Here is a 20,964-nt window from a genome sequence, read left to right as displayed (position 1 = left end):
CAAAGGAGGGCTGTGTTGGTTCCGAGGTATACAAGTCATTTATAGTTTATTTATCACATCTAGACAGCACATGTCGTCCTATCCATTTCGACAGCGCTGATCTCTTCTTCTCTCCAAGGTGTGAGTTGCGCCGTTGGGTTGGTTGCAGATAGCCCGTCACGTGCCGACGTACCGGACCCACACCATCCAAGAGGGCTCCGCCGGTTGCCAATTGAAGCATGGCGCGACGGACCAGGACACCACGCGTTGTCTCGTCGTCAACAACCACGATGAGGGCGCACACGCCCCAGAAGCAGCACGACGACGGCTCGCCGGGAACTGCCCAAGGCAACTCGGGCGCAACCCGCTTCAGAGCGAGCACTGGTGTTGCTGGACCTCCGCGACCACAGGCATGGCAGAGCAGGGTAAGTCAGAAGCAGGATCCGCTCTGCGTCTCGGCAGTAAACAATCAAGCATAAATGAGGCCATGACAGGGATCCGCATTGGCTGACTTCTCATTCCCGTTACTTGCGGCCTCACAGTTTGGATCCTCTATGAGAGCCACATCCAGTCAGCAGCCGACCTTCAATCTCTTAACCGGCGAGACATCTGTGCCGAGTGCACCAGGCACTCAGCTACCCCGACGGAGCCTAAGCGGCGGCCGCGGCGGTCACTATCCCACCTCGCAGCGCGTCGCTTCCCGCGAAAGCAGCAAAGAAAACATGGCGCCCCCCGACGCCCAAGAGTACGAGACGCAGCGGCGTCGGATCGAGGAGCTCAAGGCCGAGGTTGGCGCCCTCAACTACCGTGTATCGGCCTACGACCAGGAGAAGGAGATGCTACGGCTGCAGCACGACTCGGAGCTGCGCGACGCCCGCCGCCGTGCGGAGGAGGACTTTAAACTTAAACAGGCCGCCGATGCGGAACGCGACACAGCCCGCAGGTCCGCCGAGGCCCTACAAGAGGAGCTCGATAGCCTAAGGTCCGATGGGGACGACAAGGTTCGGGCGCTCGAGAAGCGCGCGCGCGAGGCGGAGGAGGAGGCCAGTTTGCTGCGCGAGCAGCTACAAGATCTGAGCTCGGCGCGTGATGGGGAGGCACGCATGGCTGAACGCAAGACGATGGAGCTGCGGAAGCAGGCCGAGAATGCACAAAGGATGGCCACGGAGCAGGCCGAAGAGGCCGAGGAGCGCGAGGCGGCGCTGGCCAAGGCCAGGACCCAGCTCGCCGAGCGGGACGCCACCATTGGGCAGCTCGAGGCCGACGTGCTCCGGCTCAAGGCGCATACCGGAGACGCAGAGACCATGGCCGTCATCCGTCGCGAGCTGACGGACCAGGTCCAGCACATCCGCGCCCTCGAGGCCACCAACCGCGACCAGCTGACCGAGCTCAAGCGCTTGCGGCAGGCGCGCAAGGCGGTCGAGGTCGTTGAGGAGGAGAAGCGATCACTGCAGCGTCGGCTCGAGCTCTCGGCCGACTTGGAGACCGAACTCGAAGAGGAAAGGATACAGCGCCAGAGGCTCGAGGACGAGCGGGCCGCCTGGACTGCCTACCTGCAGAACGAGGCCGTATCTTCTGACGGCGAGACCGAGCTTGACTCGCCCGAAGCCGTCGCCCGCGCATTAGTGCAAGAAAGGCTCAACTCGGCATCTCTACTGGAGAAGCTGGGATCCCTGGAACCTGAGCTTGGACAGAGGGAGGAGGCGATTAGGCAACTCGAGGTGGAGAAGGCGGAGCTGAGCGCCGAGCTGGAGAAGGTCAAGTCCATGCCCCGCGCCGAACCAGCGGGTCCGGCGGACAAGGGCCGTCTCCGGTTAGAGCGGCAGCGTGCCCTGGCAGTCAAGGAGGTCGAGTACCTGCGCGCGCAGCTCAAGACCTTTGATGCCGAAGACGTCGCCTTCCAACCCGAGAACTTCGACCAGGCAAAGGCGGAGCGCGTCCAGCAGCTCGAAGACCTCGTCGACAAGTACAAGGCCGAGGTGCAAAGCCTGCACCAGGAGATGTCCTCTCTCGAGTCCTCGGCAACCTCGCCCGCCGTGGCCGCCGCGGCCGGGACCAAGCGCCCACGCGAGAGCGACGAGAACCACGTGTCGTCGGCCGTGCAGTCGGAGCAGCTCGGGCAGCTGGCGCGCAAGAACCGCAAGCTCCAGGAGGAGCTGGCGGCGCTGCAAAAGTCGCACCGGCTCGCCGACAAGGAGCTCCGGGTGGCCAAGGCGCAGGTGTCGACGGCCAAGGAGTCGTCGCGCGTGCGCGTGCTCTCGCTCCGGTCCAACCCGACGTCGGACCACGAGGCCGTCAAGGCGTCGCGGCTGCGGGCGCTCGAGCGCGAGAACGCCGAGCTGCTCGAGCACGTGGCGCGCAAGGGGGCCGCCTCGTCGTTCCGCACCGTCCCGCTCTCGGCCCTGGACGCGGCCCGGCGCGAGGTCGAGGACGCAAAGGCCGAGGCGGCCTCGGCGCACAAGACCAGCAAGCGGCTCAAGGAGGTCTGGGCGGCCAAGAGCGGCGAGTTCAAGGAGGCCATCTTCAGCACCCTCGGCTGGACCGTCACCTTCATACCCAACGGCAAGATGCGCGTCGAGAGCGTCTACCACCCGTCCGAATCGGACGAGCACGAGAACAGCATCGTCTTTGACGGCGAGCGCGGCACCATGAAGGTCGGCGGCGGGCCGCGCAGCGCCTTTGCCCAGAGGATCGACGACCAGATCCGCTTCTGGGTCCGCGAGAAGGGCTGCATCCCCGGCTTCCTGGCCGCCCTGACGCTCGAGTTTTACGAGGAGCACTCCAAGTCGTCGAGGCCGGGCTGAGGCGGGAGGGTTGAAGTTTGATCATCTGCACGTTCTTTTCATGTATTTGCTGCTATAAAATAGCACGAATCATTGGCCAATATTCTGCTAGAATCTTGTTTTTTTTGTCTCTAGTCCAGACAGTTTCTTTATGGAAACATGCTTTTTTGTCGTCAAACCTGCGTTGTTCCTCTGCGCATCGCTACAAACTTGGTACGCGAATAGCAAAACAGGTAGAGGGGACCGGCGCTCTACAGTAATTTTACCACGATGTCAGGCCCGTTGCCATGTCTCTTCGCGGGTCAAGCCCAAAGATGTAATATGCTATATACCGACTAGACATTAAGGAAAGGACGGCAAAGCCAAAAAGGCAAAGACCCTCCCGGTTGAAATGCTACAATGAAGCAAGTCGGTCTCAACCCGTCTTATGTTCGGCACACAGCACATACACGCGCCCACCACCTACATACCTACTTACAAAAGCGCAGAAGAAGAAAAGACAACAAAAGAAAACAAAAAAAAAAAAAGTCATCAAACCGCTCTAGCGCTGCTACTACCCCTCTCGCTTTTCGCATCTCTGCTCCCCGGGTATAGCACAAACCCGACACGAGCAAAAAAGTGTCTGCCAGGGTCATAAAGAAAAAAAAGACATGCGACGTGGCTGAACGACGAGGTCCAGAAGAGAATCAGAGGCAGGAGAAACGACAAGGATGGATGGCAACAAAAGAAAAAGTATAAACGAAGCAATGACGGGGGTTGTAACCAAATACAGACAGGGTATGTCGCAAAATACGTATCATCTCAAAGCTTTCGGGGTTACCAAAAAAGGCCATGCGGCGAGCGGCTCCTTATTGAGCAATCAGACCACCTCGGGCTCCCTCCCTCCCCTTGGAGCACCACCACCACCACCACAAACTCCAACTCCCTCCCCTTGCTCACTTGGCCTCGTACCGCCCGCTGACAATCTTGCTGACTAGCGGCACGGCCTCCCAGCGCCTCTCCTCGACGCGGGGGCTGACGGGGTTGTCATCCGAGAAGGGGTCCGCCTCGACCTCGGCCTCCTCGACGGCCTTGCCCTTGCCCTTGTCCTCGAGCAGCCGCGAGATGGAGACGCGCGCGCTACCGCCCTGCTGGGGCGTGTACTCCCAGCGCGCCTCGATGTGGCCGGGCTGCACCTCTGCGCCCTCGGCGCCGACGATGCGGCAGACGATCTTGGACCACTCGCCGTCGCTGCCGCTCGCGGGCGCCGGGAGGGTCACGTCGCCAAGCCGCCAGTACACCAGGTGCTTGTCCCGCAGGTGGGTGCCGGCGGGCTTCGTCTGGGCAGCCGAAGCCTTACCCTCGTAGGTGACGACAAAAACGAGGTTATGAAGAGTGAGAGGCAGCGGCGCAACGTCCGTCTCCTCTGCCGAGGCGGGAAGCGTAGCCGGGTTCAGGCGGTATTGCAGGAGGAGGCCGAGCTTCTTATTAGCAGTCGGCTTCCATACGGGCTTGAGGATTAGGGGGCACAGAGAGGCGAGAGCAGTATCGTTGTCCGCTTCGCTGTGCAGTCGGTATGTGAAAGCCGTAGAGGTTTTGGCGAGGTGCGAGGTATCGAGCGTGAACTCGTCGGCGTGGCCCGTGTTGGAAACAAAAATGCGGTTGGGCCCGATGACGTCGAGGAGGGGGAAGTTATTTATACGGACGGTTTCAATATCTATTCAGCCAAGCAACATGTTAGCGGGGCATTTAGTATTAAAGGAAGGTGGGGGAGTCTTACGCCGTGAAGCAAAGTCGGAAGAGTTGTTATAAGACACGGCAATCTCTCCATTAATCTTGACAGACTTGATTTCGCCGTCCTCGAAAGAGGCCGATACTGTCTCAATGATGGAGGAGTTGAGGCCCTGCGCCGTCATATCCGGGTGCTTGGTATGGGCGAGACTTCCTAGGGAAGTTGCAGAGCGGACTGACTGCGTGTCAGATGTGGCGGCGATGCTGGCCTCGGTCATCAGAGTGGCCGACGTCGACGGCTTGTTGGGGATGTGGGCAGGAACGGCTGGCGGAGGCGGAATCGTGTTCTCGGTGGGGCTCTGGATAGGCTCGAGCGGCGCCTGCGTCGGCATGGGCATGTATATGGTGTTGCGCACATCTCTCCGCCCGCGGACGGTACCACCCCTACGTGAAGGCATCGAGGCCGAGAGCGTGTTGGTGACGCTGGAGATGGCCGCCTTCTGGGCGTCTGCATCCTCCTCCGCCACAGGCTCGTTCTGGATCTTGAGTGTGAAGAACTGGTCCGGCTCGTCGCTGCTTGCCGCAGCCTCCTTTTGTGCTTGCGAGATAGGATCGTTCATAGCGGCCGGGACGGTGTACCCTTCTGAATCCTTGCTCCCCTGTGCCACGCCCTCATTACCCGCCGTCTGGCCGCTAGGCTGCCCTGGGGCGGCACCGAATATGTCGTCTACCTCGCCATTTGTAAGAGTGGCGGGCTTGTTTTCGGTGGCAGCTGCGCCCTCTTCTGCCGGCTTTTCGGAGGAGCCTGTCGGAGTCACGCCGTTTGCCTTGACCTCGGGCAAAGGTGGGACATCTGGGACAGTCGGGGAATTCGGCGACTCGACAAGCGAGGATAGACGGTTGGTATCGGACAGGTTGTACATCGAGGCACCCGGCGACAGCCTCTGGCCATGGCTACTGCTAAGACCACGGCTGAAGGGCCCCGAGTTCTTTTGCGGTGACAGCTGGCCAAACCCGCCGTGTATACTCTGGCGACGGCGACCAAGCATGGTACCAATACGACTGCGCAGTTTGGACTCTGATGGGCACTCAGTCAGCACAACCGACCATTACACCAGCTTCATTACACTAGCTTCGGGGTCTCCAACACAAACCTGTGTGCACCGTCTCGATTCTATCTCCCGAGTGCTCGCTAGGCGTATTGTCCTCGTGGCCAAAACCGGCGCTGCTCTGGGGCCTAATCATGGAGCCAGCGGCGGAGCTCGACAGCCTAGCCGGGGTCGCGGCCCGCTTCTCGAGTTTTGGCTTTCCGCTCGTCGTTCGTTGGGCAAAGCTCTCTATCTCTGTGGCAGTGCTGATCTCCAGTGTCAGGTTGAGGGCCTCCTCGGCCGAGGCCTGGGTGCGGCTGGCTTGGTCGACTTCGTGGGTCTGCAACTGGGTCAAGACATCGCGTAGGTGGTTTGTGCGCTGCTCGTCAAGGGCCTGTAGAGACTCAAAGATGAAGGGGGCCTGTGCCTCCCACTGCTGGGACGCGTTCTCGAGTCTCGAGTTGGCGGCGTCGAGCTTCTGGGCGCTGACCTTGCCGGCCTTCTTGTTCTGCTTGTCGGCGGCGTGCTGGGCGTCGTCGAGCTCCTTGGCCATGCCCTGCAGGTTGGAGACGAATGTCTGCATGCCCGCCACCTCCTTCCGGGTATGGAAGCTGCGCAGCGGCTGCTCGACGTCCTTTGCGACGCGCATCGCGTACATCTGGTGAGAGGATGCTATCGCCTCGACCGACTGGATGACCTTGTCCCATGGCACCTGGAAGACTCTGTTTGAGAGGGGCACGCCCGTTAGCGTCTCGGATCGCGACCTGGGTGCGAAAAGCTTGGTTGATCGTACCCGAGCTCCGATGCGCCGTTAGGCACCTTGAAGGTCATGAGCTTGCGTAGACCGGCAACATATTGTTCCTCGACTCTGTGGCGTTCCTGCAGCAACCCATAATCGTTTAGCGGTCGGCTCCGTGTTCGTCGCATGGGATTTGGTAGACGTGATTACCTGGAGCCAGTCAGCGACCTCGTTGTTGATCTTGTTGATTCGTTTTACTCGATCGACCAGGGCTTGGGTTGCTTGCGACGGCTGTAGATGTGCCTGGCGGAGAGGTAAACAACGGGTTAGCTCGACCCGAGAAGCCAGGGGGCCGGGACGGAGCGTGGATGAGGCCATACCAGCATGGCCGGGTACTCGGATCGTGACAGGTCCTCCATGGCGACGGAGGGCTCGGCGGCGCAGACGGACAGGTGAGAGTCACAAACGACGGTTGGGGCAGGCGACCTATGGCATAGCACGAGGGAGGTGCCGGTCCGACGGGGCGACGGGCGAGGTGGTCAATTGCCGCATGGACTGGGCGTGGGCTCGGGGGCGATGATGGTACTGTCGCCGTCACACAGCAGTCCGCGATCTGGCGCAAGAATGTGTGTTTTTGGCCTCGTTGGGCGGATACCGATGTGATGTCGATGCCGCAGCTGGAAAAGCTCAATAGCTGGAGAAATCGGCAGCGCAGCGCAGCCAGGCCTCCCCAGCAGCCGAGCGATTACCTCACCTCACTCACTCACTCCGCCAACCGACCCCAGTCTGGAGGCTCCACACAGACCTCCTCCGAATCCCACCCATGCAAGTCCGAGCCGCGCTGGGTCCAGCATCCATCAAGACAGACCAGACTCACTGTTCCCCGCCCAGGCACTCCAGGTCACCTGCGCCCAGGGGCATCTCATCTTTGCCCAGTTTGATGTCATGTTCTCCGTAGCGGCAGTGATCGACGGCTGACCACCAACGTCTTTTCCATCTTCGTCTTGCGCCGGAATCGAGGCTAAGATATTGATTATTGTGTATTGTCCTCACGTACACCCGACTGTGACACATGGTCCAAATAAAAACACGGACCTCTAACAAAGCTCGCCTGTCCTGTGTCTACCTAGGTCCATCGCCTTCCCATCTCCAAGTCGTATTGTCCAGCCCTCCAGTGCTTCGATGGCCAATCCCCACTTTTTCCAACGCAATGGGTCTGCCGCTTCTTCGGCCCGTCCAAGACGTGGTCTAGACACTGGCTCAGGCACACGATCCAAGGCTGTTCCACCCGCACAACTTGGCCGGAACATCAGCTGAGGATCCGAGCCAGCGCACGGCTTGAAGGGCAACCATGTCGGCAGCGCCCGACTGGAGAGCCTGCTTGACGGCAACGGCTAGATACGACAACATCCAGAAAATGCATGCTGACCCCTGATAACCATCACTCCTACGTGTCCTACAACCGTTTCTAACATGGATATATCCTACTAGACAACGGCTTCTGGATAACAAGGAGAATGGTCCACGGCAGATAGACGCATTCACTCTTGAAAACGAGGCATATGCCGGAGCCTCGTCTCTGGTATATCCACTCCGTTGCTTGCAGCTCGAAATCCCTCGCCGTGGCATGCTTTCGTGCTGATAGGCACCCCACAGGCCGAGTATGAAGGTACTTGCGAACGGCCCCCAGGCCTGCAGGCCGGCCAGTCTGCCAATGAGGCCGAGGCCACGGCCAAGCATGGCAATGGCGATGATGGTGACCAGGGGGAGGTTCATGATGAGCCTACGCCAGGAACTAGGATTGGCAAATATCATGACTGCCACTATGTCGGCAGCGGAGTCACTGCAGAAGTCTACCGCTCTGCGGCACTAGCCCTCAAGGTCATCATCGAGACGCACAACATCGCCCCTCACGACCCGGTACGCGAGGCCAAGATCCTCAAAGGCCTCCGCAAGCCATGCATCCCTCTCCTCGAGACCTTTCGTGACCAGGAGCAGCGCCTCGTTCTAGTCTTTCCCTACATGCCCCTCACGCTCGAGACCCTTCTGGAACGCAGCGGGCTCACCACCACCCAGGTCCGCTCGCACTTTCGCGACCTCTTCACCGCGCTGCGGGACATCCACGGCCAGGGCATCATCCACCGCGACATCAAACCGTCCGCCGTCCTGCTGGAGTCGCCCGACGGTCCCGCCTACCTCTCCGACTTTGGCTCGTCCTGGCACCCGCAACTGTCCCCCGCCACACCCGTCGCCCCCGAACCGGCCGACGCCAAGATCCTCGACATCGGCACGGGCCCTTACCGCGCGCCCGAGGTCCTCTTTGGCGACTCCGCCTACGGCGCCCCAGTAGACATGTGGGGCGCCGGCGCGCTGCTCGCCGAGTGCTGCCGCCGCCCGCCGCGGCCCCTGTTCGAGTCGCGGCCCGCGCACGAGGACGGCAGCCAGCTCGGGCTGATCCTGAGCATCTTCAAGACGGTGGGCAGCCCCACCAGGGAGTCCTGGCCCGAGGCGACGCGGTTCCGGACCCCGCCGTTCGACATGTACCGCGCCTTTGAGGGCAGGCCGTGGGACGAGGTCCTGGAAGGGGTTGAGTCGGGCTTTGTGAAGCTGATCAAGGGGCTTGTCAAATACGACAGTAGCCGAGCGACGGCTGAGCAAGTGAGCATCGTCCGCAGTGGAAGGTCTTGTCGCCGATTTTGCCTGGTTATCCTTGTTGGGTGACTGACCACACTGATACAATCACTTATATAGGCCCTTGCCTTTGACTGTTTCGCGGACATCTTTGACCAAGATACCGGGTCTGTATCGAAATGATCTGCTTGGTCGCAGCTTCTCGGGCGCGGCGTGCTTCTTCCCGTGAGATCATCGCCGTTCCATGGCCTTTACATAGTCGATAGACACGCTGTCTAAACACGAGCCCGCGCTTCCACCCACGCCAGTGTCATTTGTTGTGCTCCCTTTTCCCTCTTAAAACCCTTTTTTCCCTGTCCTATAATGTTCTTTCAGCAGCCGTGCATTTCGCATGCGCTGACAAACGTCGTGGTAAGCCAAACCGCTGGACACATTCATCCTTGCTAGCCACGTATTACAGAGCCGCCCCCGTTCCTGGGCCCGCCCCGTTGCTTGGAGATCTCCTCACGACCCCCCTTTTCCCCTCACGCTCGGCCTTCACTCCCCCTGTCCTGGTGCCAAGTCGTGGGCCAGAATCGCCAACATCTGCCCGTCAGTGGGATATGGCGGCGGGGCATTGCCAAATTGCGGTCAGGGTCATCAAGTACTGCACGATTAGGCTGGTGGGGATCCCACCGAGGCATCTTCAGGAGAAGGAGTTGGATAAATAGAGAGATAGATGACCCTTCCTTCATGTCTTCCCTAGGAGAAACCAGCATCCCACGCGCACGCGATTCGCCTTCGCACCCTTCTCCTGTGGACCAGAATAGCGAGCCTGCGCCCGTGACCATCCAGCCCGACCCGAACAAGATGGTGTCCTCCACTCTCGCAGTCAACGGCGCCGTCCTGGCCTTCTCGTGCCTGGGCAGCGGCCCGCTCCTTGTCGCAGTCCCCGGCGCCAACGGGGACGCGGTGGTGTTCGACCGGCTCGCGCCCGCCCTGGCGCGCAACTTCACCGCCTGCACCTACGACCGCCGCGGCTTCAGCCGCAGCACCGCCGAGGGCCCGCAGGACCTGACCATGCCGGCGCGCCTGCACGCCGACGCCGACGACCTCGCCGCCCTCATCGCCCACCTGTCCCCGTCCGCGCCCGCCCTCGTCTTCGGCACCAGCTCCGGCGCCATCGTGTCGCTCGACCTGCTGTCGCGCCACCCGGACGCCGCCGACTTCCTGGCCGCGCACGAGCCGCCCCTGACCGCGGCGCTCGGCGCCGGCGCCGGCGCGCAGGTCCAGGCCGTCTTCGCAAACGTCGCCGACGTCTACGCGGCGCAGGGCGCGGCGGCGGCCACGCGCGCCTTCGCGGGGCCCCTGGACGAGGGCAACGCGGAGTCGGTCGCGGCCCACTACATGTTCGAGTCGCCGGGCCGGGCCGCCAACGCGGACCTGTTCTTCCGCCACGAGATCAACAACTACACCGCTGTCAACTTCCCGCTCGAGCCGCTGCGGGCCGCGAAAGGGAAGCTTGTGTTTGCTGAAAGCGTCGCCAGCAGCCCGCCCGCGACGACCATGACGGAGAACCTGGCCGGGAGCATCGGGGTCGGTGTTGAGAAGACGCCCGCGGGGCATCTTGGCTATGTCGCTAAGCCGGAGGAGTGGGGAGTGAGGCTTGCTGAGATCTTTGAGGCCCACGGGAAGCTGTAGGCTGGGTGTTGGGAGTTAATGATAAGTAGATGATAGGGGTGAGCAACATGTTTTGGGGGTTGGCCTCTGGTACCTTGACTGCGTGCCGCTATTCCGAACCGTAAGGGTCTCGAGGAGCGTCCCGTGAAAGTTCAAATCCTCTATCGACGAGGAAATTAAATCGTTCAGGCTCTTCACGTACCCATGCATCCATTTTAAGGTAGCAAGCGCGAACCTCGTTATATGGATGTTCCCTTAATGCATTTCCCAACTTGATCGGGGGGATGTGAGAGTAGTCTATGTCAAAAACATGCCCCCAATCCCCCCTATACGCATCGTCGGACGCGAGTCCAGGATCACCGATTGCTGACGGGTTTGCACCTGCGTTCAAAAGGTGTATCACCATTGCCCCCCAACCACGCCACATCGCTGCTTGCAAGGGGGTCCACGGCACGTTTCTTGGGTTTGGGGTTATACCAAGTCCGAGTAAGGTGTCGAGCACTTTCTCGCAGTTTTGGCCCCAGTCACTGAATCGATTGCTGCATAGGAAGAAGACTGCCAGGTCCTCAGATCGAGGTCTGAGGCCCCAATCAAGTAGCCGTGTGATAATCCCCTGCTTGGCAATTTGGGGTAGCAAGCCATACAGAGCGACGACGTCCAGGAGCGAGCAGTCAGAAAATTTGCCGAACTGAAATATTGCTGAAACCGCGTTGGCGAGCTCGTTAGGAGGAAGGGCCTCTAAGTATCTCATAGCAACCGTAGGTGCGTTTAGCGCTATCATTCTTGCGCATGCCTCTGCTAGTTGTAGGGGTTCGTTTCCTCGAATAACCAAGAAGGGGACGTAGTTCCCTTCTATTGATGCACCTTCACCCTTGAAATGCTCCTCCATACGAAGCCAGATAGTATTTCCCGCTGAGAGAATCTCGAAAAGCAGACGGTCGATATCTTCGGTTTCTGGAAGCGGTAGAAGATTGTTATAGCGCCACACTGTCAAGAGGAACTCGTCTAGACAGTCGCTGATATGGGCGGTGGCGCTTGCAGAAAATTCCATGGGGCTTCTTCCTAAGCTGGCAATTGTAGTGAGGGTTGCTTTGAACGAGATAGCAAACGCTTGGCTCTCCGTTGTGTGATAGGCGCTGGCCGGGCCCTCCCGGATGCGGGTGGAAAAAAGAAACTCCTTTACAGTGTAATGAGAAAGATAGATATACGGGTCGGCGTCAGAGCTTATTCTGATGAGGCATGAGCACATGCTCTTCAAGTTGTCGAGGGTAAACAACCGGCTGCTCAGTTGTTTGCAGTTTAACGTCGCCTCCCACGTCACCAACCCTAGGATAAAGCTGGCCCGACCAAGCGATACAGGACCTACGAGGCTGCATAGGGTAAGCTGAATCTTTTTCTGGTGTTGCAAGGGTATCTTTGACAAGACGCTTTCGTAGGTTTTGTCCAAGGTCTCGGGGAGGGCGTCGAGTGCCTCAAGGACTTCAGTCTCTGTATCGTAGTTTTGCGTACTAAGGATCTCCAGCTGGCAAGCTGCCCAGCGGAACATCCCCCGGGCTCCCTCCCTGAGCTTCTTTTCCACGGTTTGGAGAGTACCCGTCGGCCATTTGACCAATACCGGATCCACTTGTAGCTGGGTCTGGATAAACCTGCCGATATCCTCATCCACGACATCGTTTGACATCGAGACATCGGTTGCGATGGGAAGCAGTGCGTCCTTGATGTCCTGCTCGTCCCTGCTGGCGACCAAAACTCGCAGTTTATCGAGCCCGGGGGCTGACATCATGCTTTTGAGGCAGCCGAGGAAGTCACGGCGTGAATGCGACTCGTCCAAGCCGTCGATAATGACGAAGACCCTGTTGAAGCCCTGGCAGGTTTCCCGAAGCGAGTTCAACATCTCCTTGACGGTGAGCCGTGCGCCACGGGAATAGCCGCATTCGATATCCACGGGCACGAAAAGTCCTGATTGATGGCAGAGCTGAGATATTACCCATCCGAGGAAGCTCTCCACGTCGTTCCCTGTGGCCCGGGCGTGTGTGCAGTAGTAGTAGGCAACACCGCACAGTGGCTCAGTGTTTTGGAGGGACTCGAGGCGTTTGATGACCGAGGATGACAGGATGGTTTTACCGGCCCCGGGAATGCCCCAGATCCACAAGAGCCGCTTTGTGTCCGCTGGCAGGTCGAGAGACGACCAGCGGTTCCATTCTTCCCATCGGAAAATCCATTGGCAAGTATGCTCCTCTTGCAAGCCGATGGATCTTCGGTGGATGTCGGAGGGATCGACAGTGACCAGCCATTTCAACATGTCTCGTCTTTTTTCCTCTGGTCAGCACGGGATAAGGTCAGCTACGGCACATGTATTTTTAGGGGAGTCTAAGATCCCGGACAAAACTGGATCGATCTGATGCATAAAGCAGAATCCGGGTCAGTGTTACCTGGTGGAACGTTTCTCTGACCCCAAGAGAAGCGAGCACGGATCGTTTCACAGGGGTTTCTTTCCATCGTTGCGTCCAAGACCCCCTTGACTCTCTGATATTGGCTTGTGTCGGTACGCGAGAACTTAACTAGCGTCCGATGATCTCCCTCGATCTGCATCTTGTAGTCATTGCCGTTCTCCCAGTGCCTCCCGATAGTTGAAGTTTGAGGAAGAAGCAAGCGCTCTTGCCCAGACTGTTGCGAATGGAGAGGAAATGATGGTTATTGCCAGGTCAATGCGGGTAACGCAGGCAGGGAGCACTCACCTTGGTGACCCCTTTTGTCGGCAATGCCTCGTAGAACTGATAGATTGTCGAGTCTTTGTACGGGAAAGCTTGGTCGAACTGTGTGTTGAGGGTCTGCCTCATGCGATGGAGGAAGTTTTGGTTGAGAAGTGCGGCCGTAATGCGCGCTGGAAGCCTGCCGGCCATGACCTCCATATCTTCAGTGTCCATGCCTTGGCTCGGAACGGCGAAGAAGAAGACGTCGTGGATGCACTTGACAGTCTTCTGGTCCCCGGGAAAGATGGCGGAGTTCGCCATGGAGACTACGGCGTCTTTGAAGACCAGGCCTCCCAGACTGTGGACGATGAAGATCAGGGGCTTGAAGTTTGCGTTTCCCTGTGGTAATGGCACTTGTTAGAGGCCTAGATAACGTAGAGAGGTGATGCATACTTGAGGGCGAGAAACAAGCGGAAATGATATAGAACCATACGAACGCATGTCAAATTGACAATAATAGAGGAACAACAAACCCTGGTCATGGACCGATATGCCCGCAAGTCACTTCGGAATGAATCTGCCCACTCATGGATGTCCCCGGAGGCATTGGGGTCGTCGAAGTGTGATCCATACCCGTAGGTTAAGACGTCAAGTTTCGGGAAGTCTTGTGGCAGCCAGTCTCGGATCCAGACGTCTGGAAATCTTTGTGCCTTGAACGCAGCCAGGGGGTGGGAGCCGAAGCCGTGAATCACAATGCAACTGGCCCACGCCATGGCAGTCAGCAAACGGCTCGTTGGATACTGCCCGACAAGAAAGCTTACTCGATGCCTTTTCTCCCTTTTGCCGACTGGATGGCGAGCGGGGTGAGTGGCGTAAACCCCAGGAGCTGCTGGTCGACCTTGATGGGACGGTAATTACAACCGTCTGGCATGTGCAGATCGATGGCTTCGCGCAGTCGCTTTGCACGCGGGCACACGTTAGTGTCCCAGAATACAGGTTTACGGGAAAATGTGACGGTGGCAGTGATGGCGGATTCTTGGTTGGCAGCATCGACTCGAGAGAATGAATGGACGTGGATCTCGGTACCAGTCAAGCCGCAGGGCCACGAAAAGAATGAGGGAAACATGGCAAGGGCGACATTGTGCGGGATGTTCTGGACACGGAAGATGTTGCTTGTATCGTATGCTTCTGGCGGCAGCGGCTGGGGATCCATCGCGAGTTCGTCGCCGGCAGAAAGGCGAGGGGAGAGTTGGTAAGGACCTAGATACAGGTATCGGGAAAGGAGTAAGATGCCGAGGAGGGGATATGGAAAGAATGAGGAGCCTTCCCGACAACTGCCCGTCACCGACTTGTCTGCTTAGTTCCTCTTCATAAGGACGCCTGAGCCCACCATGATGCGTACCCCTCTTTCTCTACTTCTGCATCGTGTTGGGCACCAAGGCGCGCCACACCACACATGCGCCCCCTGATTGGAAGATCCGCAATCCTCATCTCGGGACAGGAGATGCCTGGTTGGTCAGCGTCAGTCTCCATCTGCGCCCGGCTTCGCTGTGGCCTGCAGCTTCGGAGGGGCTGCTAAAAATGCAGAAAAAGCCACGGAGGGGCTTTGCAGAGCCTGCAAGGACGCGTCTCGGGATGTCTTTGGCGGCAAGGGTTTTTGGCTCTGACGGTTTGCCTACTTAGTACGCCTGAAGCCCCCTGGAGGACTAGGTTTCTATTAGCTAGTGCCTATGGTGCGAAACATGAGAGAAAAGCTCGCTCGTGGCCAGCTGGACTTGCAGTAAACCAGCGGCACTCCTTCGATAGTCAGGGTAGACGGGGGCGACCAGCGCAATACCCATGAGAGGGGCTTCGGCAGGATGAAGCCCCCATTCCAACAGTGCCACGAGCTTGTCGGCGATACCGCGCAGCCTGACACAGCCACAAGCCACCTGCCCGGGTACCCAGCAATCTCCCTAGCCGACGGGGACGGGCTTGCCGAGTTCCTCTCGCAGGAGTTCATCTCGGCGCTGCAGGACAAGCTGGCGCCGCGCCTCTGGTGGATGTCCAAGCAGGACAGCGGCAGCATCTCGCCGCTGCACCGCCAGGCCGTGAAGCGGCGGACCATCGTCGTGACGGAGGACCCCAAGCTGCACCTCGTCTGGATCCGTGACCGCATTTTCCTAAAGCCGCTCCCCGCGTACCTCGCCAACCACTCCTTCTGGGAGAACCACCTCGCGTGCCGGACGGCACCGCCGTGCAGCCCTGCGTCGACCATCGGCGGCTCGGCGGTGCAGCCCACCGCCGCCGCCGACCACCACCACCACCCGAACTCGCTCCTGCACGTCCGGAAAGCGGCGCTCGGCTACCTCCGCACCTACACGCACCTGATCCGGCACGAGTCCGACTTCCGCGTCGCCACGGACCCGCAGCTGCGCCTGCTGCCCGAGGGCACGACGTGGGCCGGCTTCTGCCTGTTCGCGGCCGACGTGCGGGCGGCCGTCGCGGATACGGACGTGTCGGAGCGGTACCGGTACGGCGAGGTGCGGCTGACGCGCCTCAACCTCTACACGCGCCTCCTGGTCGGCATGCACACGCGGTACCAGTCGCTCGAGCCGCAGTACTCGGAGTACTTTGCCCGCATCTACGGCCCCGTGCTCTTCTGCATCGGGGTGCTGTCGCTGGTGCTGAGCAGCCTGCAGGTCGTCGTCGGCGCCGCCGAGCCGCTGGCCGCCGACGCGAGGCGCGCGGTGCTCGAGGTCGCCTTCTGGTTCGCCGTCTTTGCGTGCCTCGTCTTTTGCTCCGTGGGGCTTGGGATCGGGTTCGTGTTTGTGTACAAAGTAGCGAGGGAGTGGAAGTACGCGCTCGGGGACAGGAAGCGGCGCCTGCATGAGAATCAGAAGAGGGAGGCTGGCCAGCCAGCTTAAGGCTGAGGTGACAGGCTGAGGGAACATGAATATGACGTGGTTCTATTTGGTTGTCGGCAAGAGAAAGCCTCACAAACACGGCGTCTGCGCGAATCACGTGTCCTTCCTGACAGGTGATTTCCGGATCATAAGTATGGCTTCCCCAATGATGCCCTTGAGCTCGCAGACATCTTCAAAGCCAACAGACATGTATGCCTTCCTCCCAACATCGCTGGCAATAATGAAGGTGTCCGTGCCTGTCTTATCGGCCTCTGCCAGCCCCCAGCGCAGAAGCGTCGTCGCCACCCCTTTCCTCTGATGCTTGGGGTGGACAGCGACGACGGTCGCGGCTATTTACGGGAAGAAAAGTCAGCACGACTTAGCAATTCTCAAAGCTGCACCACGGGCGCAGAAAGGTCAAATCCAGTCACCCACTCCACATGGCCTTGGCCTCGCCCCCGAGCCCGCGCTCGACCAGCGCCCCCAGCTCGGCGCCGTTGGCGTCCATGACCGAGGTGTCGACGCAGGCGGGCCAGGTGGCGCGCTGCGCGGCCGTCTCGGCCGCCTTTTGCTCCTCGGTCTTGCCGGCGCCCGGGTCGACCTCGGTCAGGGGCTGGCGCCAGCAGGCGACGCCGGCGATCTCCTCGGAGCCGGACTCGTCGTCGCGGCACACGACGACCAGGCGGTGGATGCCGGGGGTGTCAAACTCGACGCGCGACCGGCCCAGGAACCAGTCGTCCATCAGCGTCCGCTTCTCCTCCTCGGTCGCCCTGTGCCAGATGGCCCCCGTCAGCGGGCTCATGACGAAGGCCGCCTTGGCGACCTGCCCCGTGGACTCCAGGTCCTCGAGCGTTTGACGTCGGAGTATGTACTGCGCCGCCATGATTCTGGGTGCGGGAGGTTTTGGGTATAAGAGAGCAAGGCGGAAGGTGGATTATGTGGGTGACACGATTTTGAAAGCAAGTCGCATTTTATTGAGTTGGAATAGGGAGATGACTGGCTCACGACTTATATAGAAATGTCTCGGCATCGGGCTCGGTGGACTTGCTGCTGACCGCCAAGATGAATCATCCGGCGTGTATTTTCGGGGTACAAGTTCCGAACACGAGAGCCGTCAGCGGGTCGACATTCTGACGAGCCTTACCGGACACAGAGCCCAAAAAGGAAGCTTGATCCTCAGCCGGCCCCGTCGCCCGTCACAAATCGCTGACTCTCAGGCGGGGTTTGGCTCAGATTCGGACCTGGGTTTCCAGCTTCTGGCGCGAGAGAAGAGGATACACGTGCGTAAAATCCACGTGGCCTTTCGGGCCACGCACCCAGGCAATTATTGCCTCATCGCCTTCCACCCCTTGTAGTGCTCCTCCAGAGTCTCCTCGAGCGGCGTGTACTCCACCCCGAGCTCCTTGACGCTCCTGCTGTTGTCCACCTCGAACCTGACCCCAAGGTTCCGCCCCAGCCACGCCTGCGTCAGCCCAAACAGTGGGCCCAGGACTCGCACCAGCGCGTCAGGCACGCGGTGCGTCGGGATGGTGAGTGAGCCGCCGCCCAGCCCGCGGAAGCTGCGGGCGACGTCGACAAAGGCCGCCATCTCGGCCGCCGCGACGATGTATCTGCGCTCCGCGACGACCGAGGCGGCGGCGGCAGCGGCCTTGGCGTGGGCGGCAGCGACGTCGCGCACGTCGACGGTGCAGAAGTAGAGGTTGGGCACGCCGAAGAATAGGTCGCCGCGCAGCAGCTCGTCCATTAGGAACAGACTGCCCGACTCGGACCCGCGCGACAGCGGCGGGCCCAGCACCAAGCCCGGGCAGATGACGACGAGGTCCCACCGCGCCTGCTCCTTCGAGATCCTCCAGGCCTCCTTCTCGGCCAGGACCTTGGAGTAGTGGTACGGGTTGTGCGTCACGGTGCTGGTCTCGTTGAAGTGTTCCTCGGTGAGGACGCCGCCCATGCGGTCCGTCACGTCGGCGTAGTCGCCGAATACGGCGCCGACTGGGGCGTGCTGTCAGCAAGCCTCGTTGCCAACCAACAAATCGGGGGGATGGGCATTACCCCTCACCTGAAGACGTAAGCACAACCCTCTTGACCGACTCGGTCTCGTTGACGCTCGCCAGCACGTTCTTGGTGCCCTCGAGCGCGGGCTCGACGCACTCCCTCTGACCGTCCTTGATCTTCTCGGCCATCATGAAGGGCGAGGCGACGTGGTGGACGACGGAGCAGCCGCGCATGGCCTCGGCGAAGCTGCCGGGCCGCAGCAGGTCGGCCTCGAAGAGCTGCAGCCGGCCGTCAGGGTGCTTGGCCTGCAGATCCTTGAGGGCTGAGACCTTCTTGGCCTTGTCGAGGCTGCGCACCGTGGCGCGCACGACGACGCCCTGGTCCAGCAGCAGGCTGACGAGGTGCTGCGCGATGAAGCCGCTACCGCCCGTCACAAGATGGGTTTCGCGGGCGTCGCCCGGCTGGGTGGTGTTTTCTTGCATGGCCTATCGATTCTTGTTGGCGGGCCAGTTGGAAGAAGTCGTTCGGCGGGTTGGATGAAGGGAAGTCAAAATCTGACGGGAAGTTAATGCTGGCTTGGGCGCCGTTGGCGCCTGGTCGCGCGTAGACCGTGCTGAAATTGCTTAACTTGACCGCTGGACATAGACGCCACTAACGCCCGATGACTCCAGCCGCCCGAATCAATAGTGGCGATTTCTACCGTCAGATAAGCACATTGATGTGGATTGCACATAGACTTATGCTGTCCGGATGCTATACAATCGCACCCACCCGAAAATACAAATCTTTTGCACGCAAACCCCTTCCGCACCGTAAATCTTGGAATGTCATCTCGAAGGTCCAAGGCAAACAATGCCACGTTCCAATCATCTCGAGTCTCGACGGACCAGAGCAATCAAGCCTGGATGCGTCCTCGCTTTCGGCTCACTGTTTTAGTTCATGCCTGTTGTGGGCAGTGCAGCAACACATGGGAGCCGAGACCGAGGACAATGGCAATGTTAAGAACTTCAGCACCGGGTCCCAACAAAGGATACGGGATAGCCAGCCACATCAAAGAATAAACTTCTTCTATTTTTGGTCTTTCTATGTTCTAAATCAAAGGCTAAGTCAAAGCCTTCCCTGCCCACACTGTTGGGTTTCTCCGGTGTCATTCCCAGGCCAGTATATATCCGCCCCCTCTATAACTCCCTGATCATGTTCTTCAGCCCTTTATCACACCATCCAGCAGACACTTCGCCAGATATTCATCACAAGACATCTGTCCCTCGGTATCTTCACCTTGATATCCCAGTCTACTCGGCATCACGCTGTCGACTCTTCCCTCACCACCTCTCGACCAACTAGTCGTCGTGGAAAACAACACCATGGAGAGCCACAAGACCACCCAGTCTGCCACCCAGGCCAATACGGCCACCACCGAGCTTGTCACCCAGACCAACATGGCCAACACTGAGTCTAACACTCAGGCCAACATGGCCACAAGCTCCACCGCACCCGCCAACGCGGCCGCGCCGCACAACCCTACGCCCTGCCACATCTGCGCGCGCATGCGGGCCCGCAGGCCGGCGCACGTCGCCGTTCTCATGGGCCGCTGGGCCGGCGAGGTCGTCGAGGGCAAGCACGCCCACCTCGAGACCCAGGGACCAGTCCGGGACTGCATCCTGTGCGCCCGCAAGTACTGCGAGGAGCACAAGGGCAAGGACGAGGGCGTCTGCGAAATCAATCACCAGACGTACTGGGACAACCACAAGCGGCGGGTGCCCGAGGGCACAATCTTCAGCTCTCTGTGGCACCTCGAGGGCTACAAGCGCATCAAGCAGCTGGAGGCGGATGGTGAGCTGTAAAGGGAGTTTCTTTCCGGGACCCCTTGAGTAGTCTCTGAGAATTACGCATCTTCCTGTTCTCTGGTCGACCCCTCGGCGAAACCACAGCGCTTCGATGCGCGACTTCACTGCCTTGCCCTTTACGCAAGGGCGAGCCTTCGGCCCCCAGTATGCTTTAGAAGTTATCCTTCTTGGGATGACTAATTACGCCATGTTCTGAAGTTTACCATGTTTTGCGATGTTTTCCTTTTTAATTCTATTCCTCGTTTATCTTTCTGGATTTCCTCCTTCTCCCTTCCACTTTTCCTTAGGCAGCAATTCTTTTGTGGCACTTTTCACCCTCTGTCGTTTGCGTCTTTTTAAATACGCCTTTTGATATCCCTTTTCTTGGAAGCAGAGTTTTGTTTCGGCCCAGATTGTTTCATCATTACCTAGGTAGTCACCAGAACCCGAAGATTGCCCAGCTTTGTAGCTGACCCCAACTGCAATGTTCGGATTGAGCGTCCAGCACGAGCTTAGCGCCGTAATGCCAACCTTTTCCACCCTGTCATGTAGCTCCTTGATAAAGCTAGGGAGCATCGTTTCTCGTTGCAATAATTTGCCAGTCCTATTCTTTTCTTCATGGCACTCCTCTACAGTATCAATCTCAGCCATGGGGCATAGCTACAGTGCTAGTGACAGAGGGGACGGGGATAGACGGGCTGAGAATGAAGTCACAGCTAAACACGACCCCAGCGGAAATTCCCGAATGTATGCTATACATGCAAGTTTTTCAGTGCGGCGATACGCCCCTGTGATCACTATCCGGGCTTTATTTTTGTAACCGAATCTAGGGCCGCCCCTCGCCTTCCGGAAGTCGGGTAGAAACGTGACAGGCATGCGCATAAGGGGACAGAAAGGGCATGGTGACGGTGATAGCTAGAAGCCGAAGGGCTTCGCACAAAACTCGGCCTCCCCGGTGGACCCGTGTTTTCGGGGGGGG

The 20,964-nt window shown here is 59.4% G+C and overlaps 7 protein-coding genes across 7 annotated transcripts; 3 read left to right on the top strand and 4 right to left on the bottom strand.

Moving 5' to 3' along the window:
* Window positions 1–200: 200 nt before the first annotated feature.
* On the top strand, window positions 201–3,182 carry GGTG_12318 (spindle assembly checkpoint component MAD1). Its single transcript, XM_009230215.1, has 2 exons — window positions 201–404; window positions 522–3,182. Exons 1-2 carry the CDS (start codon window positions 219–221, stop codon window positions 2,781–2,783), a joined length of 2,448 nt encoding a protein of 815 aa, XP_009228479.1. The 5' UTR covers window positions 201–218; the 3' UTR covers window positions 2,784–3,182.
* Window positions 2,866–7,043, bottom strand: GGTG_12317 (hypothetical protein). Its single transcript, XM_009230214.1, has 6 exons — window positions 6,680–7,043; window positions 6,510–6,602; window positions 6,354–6,439; window positions 5,627–6,282; window positions 4,522–5,550; window positions 2,866–4,458 (listed from the first exon to the last, which is right to left on the bottom strand). Exons 1-6 carry the CDS (start codon window positions 6,716–6,718, stop codon window positions 3,698–3,700), a joined length of 2,664 nt encoding a protein of 887 aa, XP_009228478.1. The 5' UTR covers window positions 6,719–7,043; the 3' UTR covers window positions 2,866–3,697.
* A 438-nt stretch (window positions 7,044–7,481) lies between these two features.
* On the top strand, window positions 7,482–9,113 carry GGTG_12316 (CMGC/CDK protein kinase; the record flags this gene model as incomplete). Its single annotated transcript, XM_009230213.1, has 4 exons — window positions 7,482–7,513; window positions 7,791–7,881; window positions 7,956–8,957; window positions 9,051–9,113. The coding sequence occupies 4 exons, from the start codon at window positions 7,482–7,484 to the stop codon at window positions 9,111–9,113; spliced, it is 1,188 nt and encodes a 395-aa protein (XP_009228477.1).
* A 207-nt stretch (window positions 9,114–9,320) lies between these two features.
* Window positions 9,321–16,145, bottom strand: GGTG_12315 (hypothetical protein). Its single transcript, XM_009230212.1, has 6 exons — window positions 14,104–16,145; window positions 13,816–14,041; window positions 13,328–13,681; window positions 13,022–13,256; window positions 10,684–12,908; window positions 9,321–10,611 (listed from the first exon to the last, which is right to left on the bottom strand). The coding sequence occupies exons 1-5, from the start codon at window positions 14,493–14,495 to the stop codon at window positions 10,699–10,701; spliced, it is 3,417 nt and encodes a 1,138-aa protein (XP_009228476.1). The 5' UTR covers window positions 14,496–16,145; the 3' UTR covers window positions 9,321–10,611; window positions 10,684–10,698.
* A 136-nt stretch (window positions 16,146–16,281) lies between these two features.
* GGTG_12314 (hypothetical protein) lies at window positions 16,282–17,050 on the bottom strand (the record flags this gene model as incomplete). Its single annotated transcript, XM_009230211.1, has 2 exons — window positions 16,282–16,517; window positions 16,603–17,050. The coding sequence occupies 2 exons, from the start codon at window positions 17,048–17,050 to the stop codon at window positions 16,282–16,284; spliced, it is 684 nt and encodes a 227-aa protein (XP_009228475.1).
* Window positions 17,051–17,372: 322 nt separating this feature from the next.
* On the bottom strand, window positions 17,373–18,680 carry GGTG_12313 (leucoanthocyanidin reductase). The gene is made up of 2 exons (XM_009230210.1): window positions 18,224–18,680; window positions 17,373–18,156 (listed from the first exon to the last, which is right to left on the bottom strand). The coding sequence occupies exons 1-2, from the start codon at window positions 18,639–18,641 to the stop codon at window positions 17,492–17,494; spliced, it is 1,083 nt and encodes a 360-aa protein (XP_009228474.1). The 5' UTR covers window positions 18,642–18,680; the 3' UTR covers window positions 17,373–17,491.
* A 429-nt stretch (window positions 18,681–19,109) lies between these two features.
* GGTG_12312 (hypothetical protein) lies at window positions 19,110–20,462 on the top strand. Its single transcript, XM_009230209.1, has one exon. The coding sequence runs from the start codon at window positions 19,524–19,526 to the stop codon at window positions 20,001–20,003; it is 480 nt and encodes a 159-aa protein (XP_009228473.1). The 5' UTR covers window positions 19,110–19,523; the 3' UTR covers window positions 20,004–20,462.
* Window positions 20,463–20,964: the final 502 nt, after the last annotated feature.

This window comes from Gaeumannomyces tritici (assembly GCF_000145635.1).
Source record: "Gaeumannomyces tritici R3-111a-1 unplaced genomic scaffold supercont2.8, whole genome shotgun sequence".
NCBI lineage: Eukaryota > Fungi > Ascomycota > Sordariomycetes > Magnaporthales > Magnaporthaceae > Gaeumannomyces > Gaeumannomyces tritici.
This window is presented reverse-complemented; position numbering and strand designations above follow the sequence as displayed.

Bases quoted from the DNA above. Each gene is read 5' to 3' on its own strand.
- GGTG_12318 (XM_009230215.1), top strand. From the start codon at position 219: ATGGCGCGACGGACCAGGACACCACGCGTTGTCTCGTCGTCAACAACC. The intron at 405-521 runs GTAAGTCAGAAG...GCGGCCTCACAG, and splicing joins CACAGGCATGGCAGAGCAGG to TTTGGATCCTCTATGAGAGC.
- GGTG_12317 (XM_009230214.1), bottom strand. From the start codon at position 6,718: ATGGAGGACCTGTCACGATCCGAGTACCCGGCCATGCTG. The intron at 6,603-6,679 runs GTATGGCCTCAT...CCTCTCCGCCAG, and splicing joins CCGAGTACCCGGCCATGCTG to GCACATCTACAGCCGTCGCA. The intron at 6,440-6,509 runs GTAATCACGTCT...GGGTTGCTGCAG, and splicing joins AGGTCGCTGACTGGCTCCAG to GAACGCCACAGAGTCGAGGA.
- GGTG_12315 (XM_009230212.1), bottom strand. From the start codon at position 14,495: ATGGATCCCCAGCCGCTGCCGCCAGAAGCATACGATACAAGCAACATC. The intron at 14,042-14,103 runs GTAAGCTTTCTT...GGCGTGGGCCAG, and splicing joins AAAGGGAGAAAAGGCATCGA to TTGCATTGTGATTCACGGCT. The intron at 12,909-13,021 runs GTAACACTGACC...CGTGCTGACCAG, and splicing joins TCAGAGAAACGTTCCACCAG to AGGAAAAAAGACGAGACATG.
- GGTG_12313 (XM_009230210.1), bottom strand. From the start codon at position 18,641: ATGCAAGAAAACACCACCCAGCCGGGCGACGCCCGCGAAACCCATCTT. The intron at 18,157-18,223 runs GTGAGGGGTAAT...AGCACGCCCCAG, and splicing joins GGTTGTGCTTACGTCTTCAG to TCGGCGCCGTATTCGGCGAC.
- GGTG_12312 (XM_009230209.1), top strand. From the start codon at position 19,524: ATGGAGAGCCACAAGACCACCCAGTCTGCCACCCAGGCCAATACGGCC.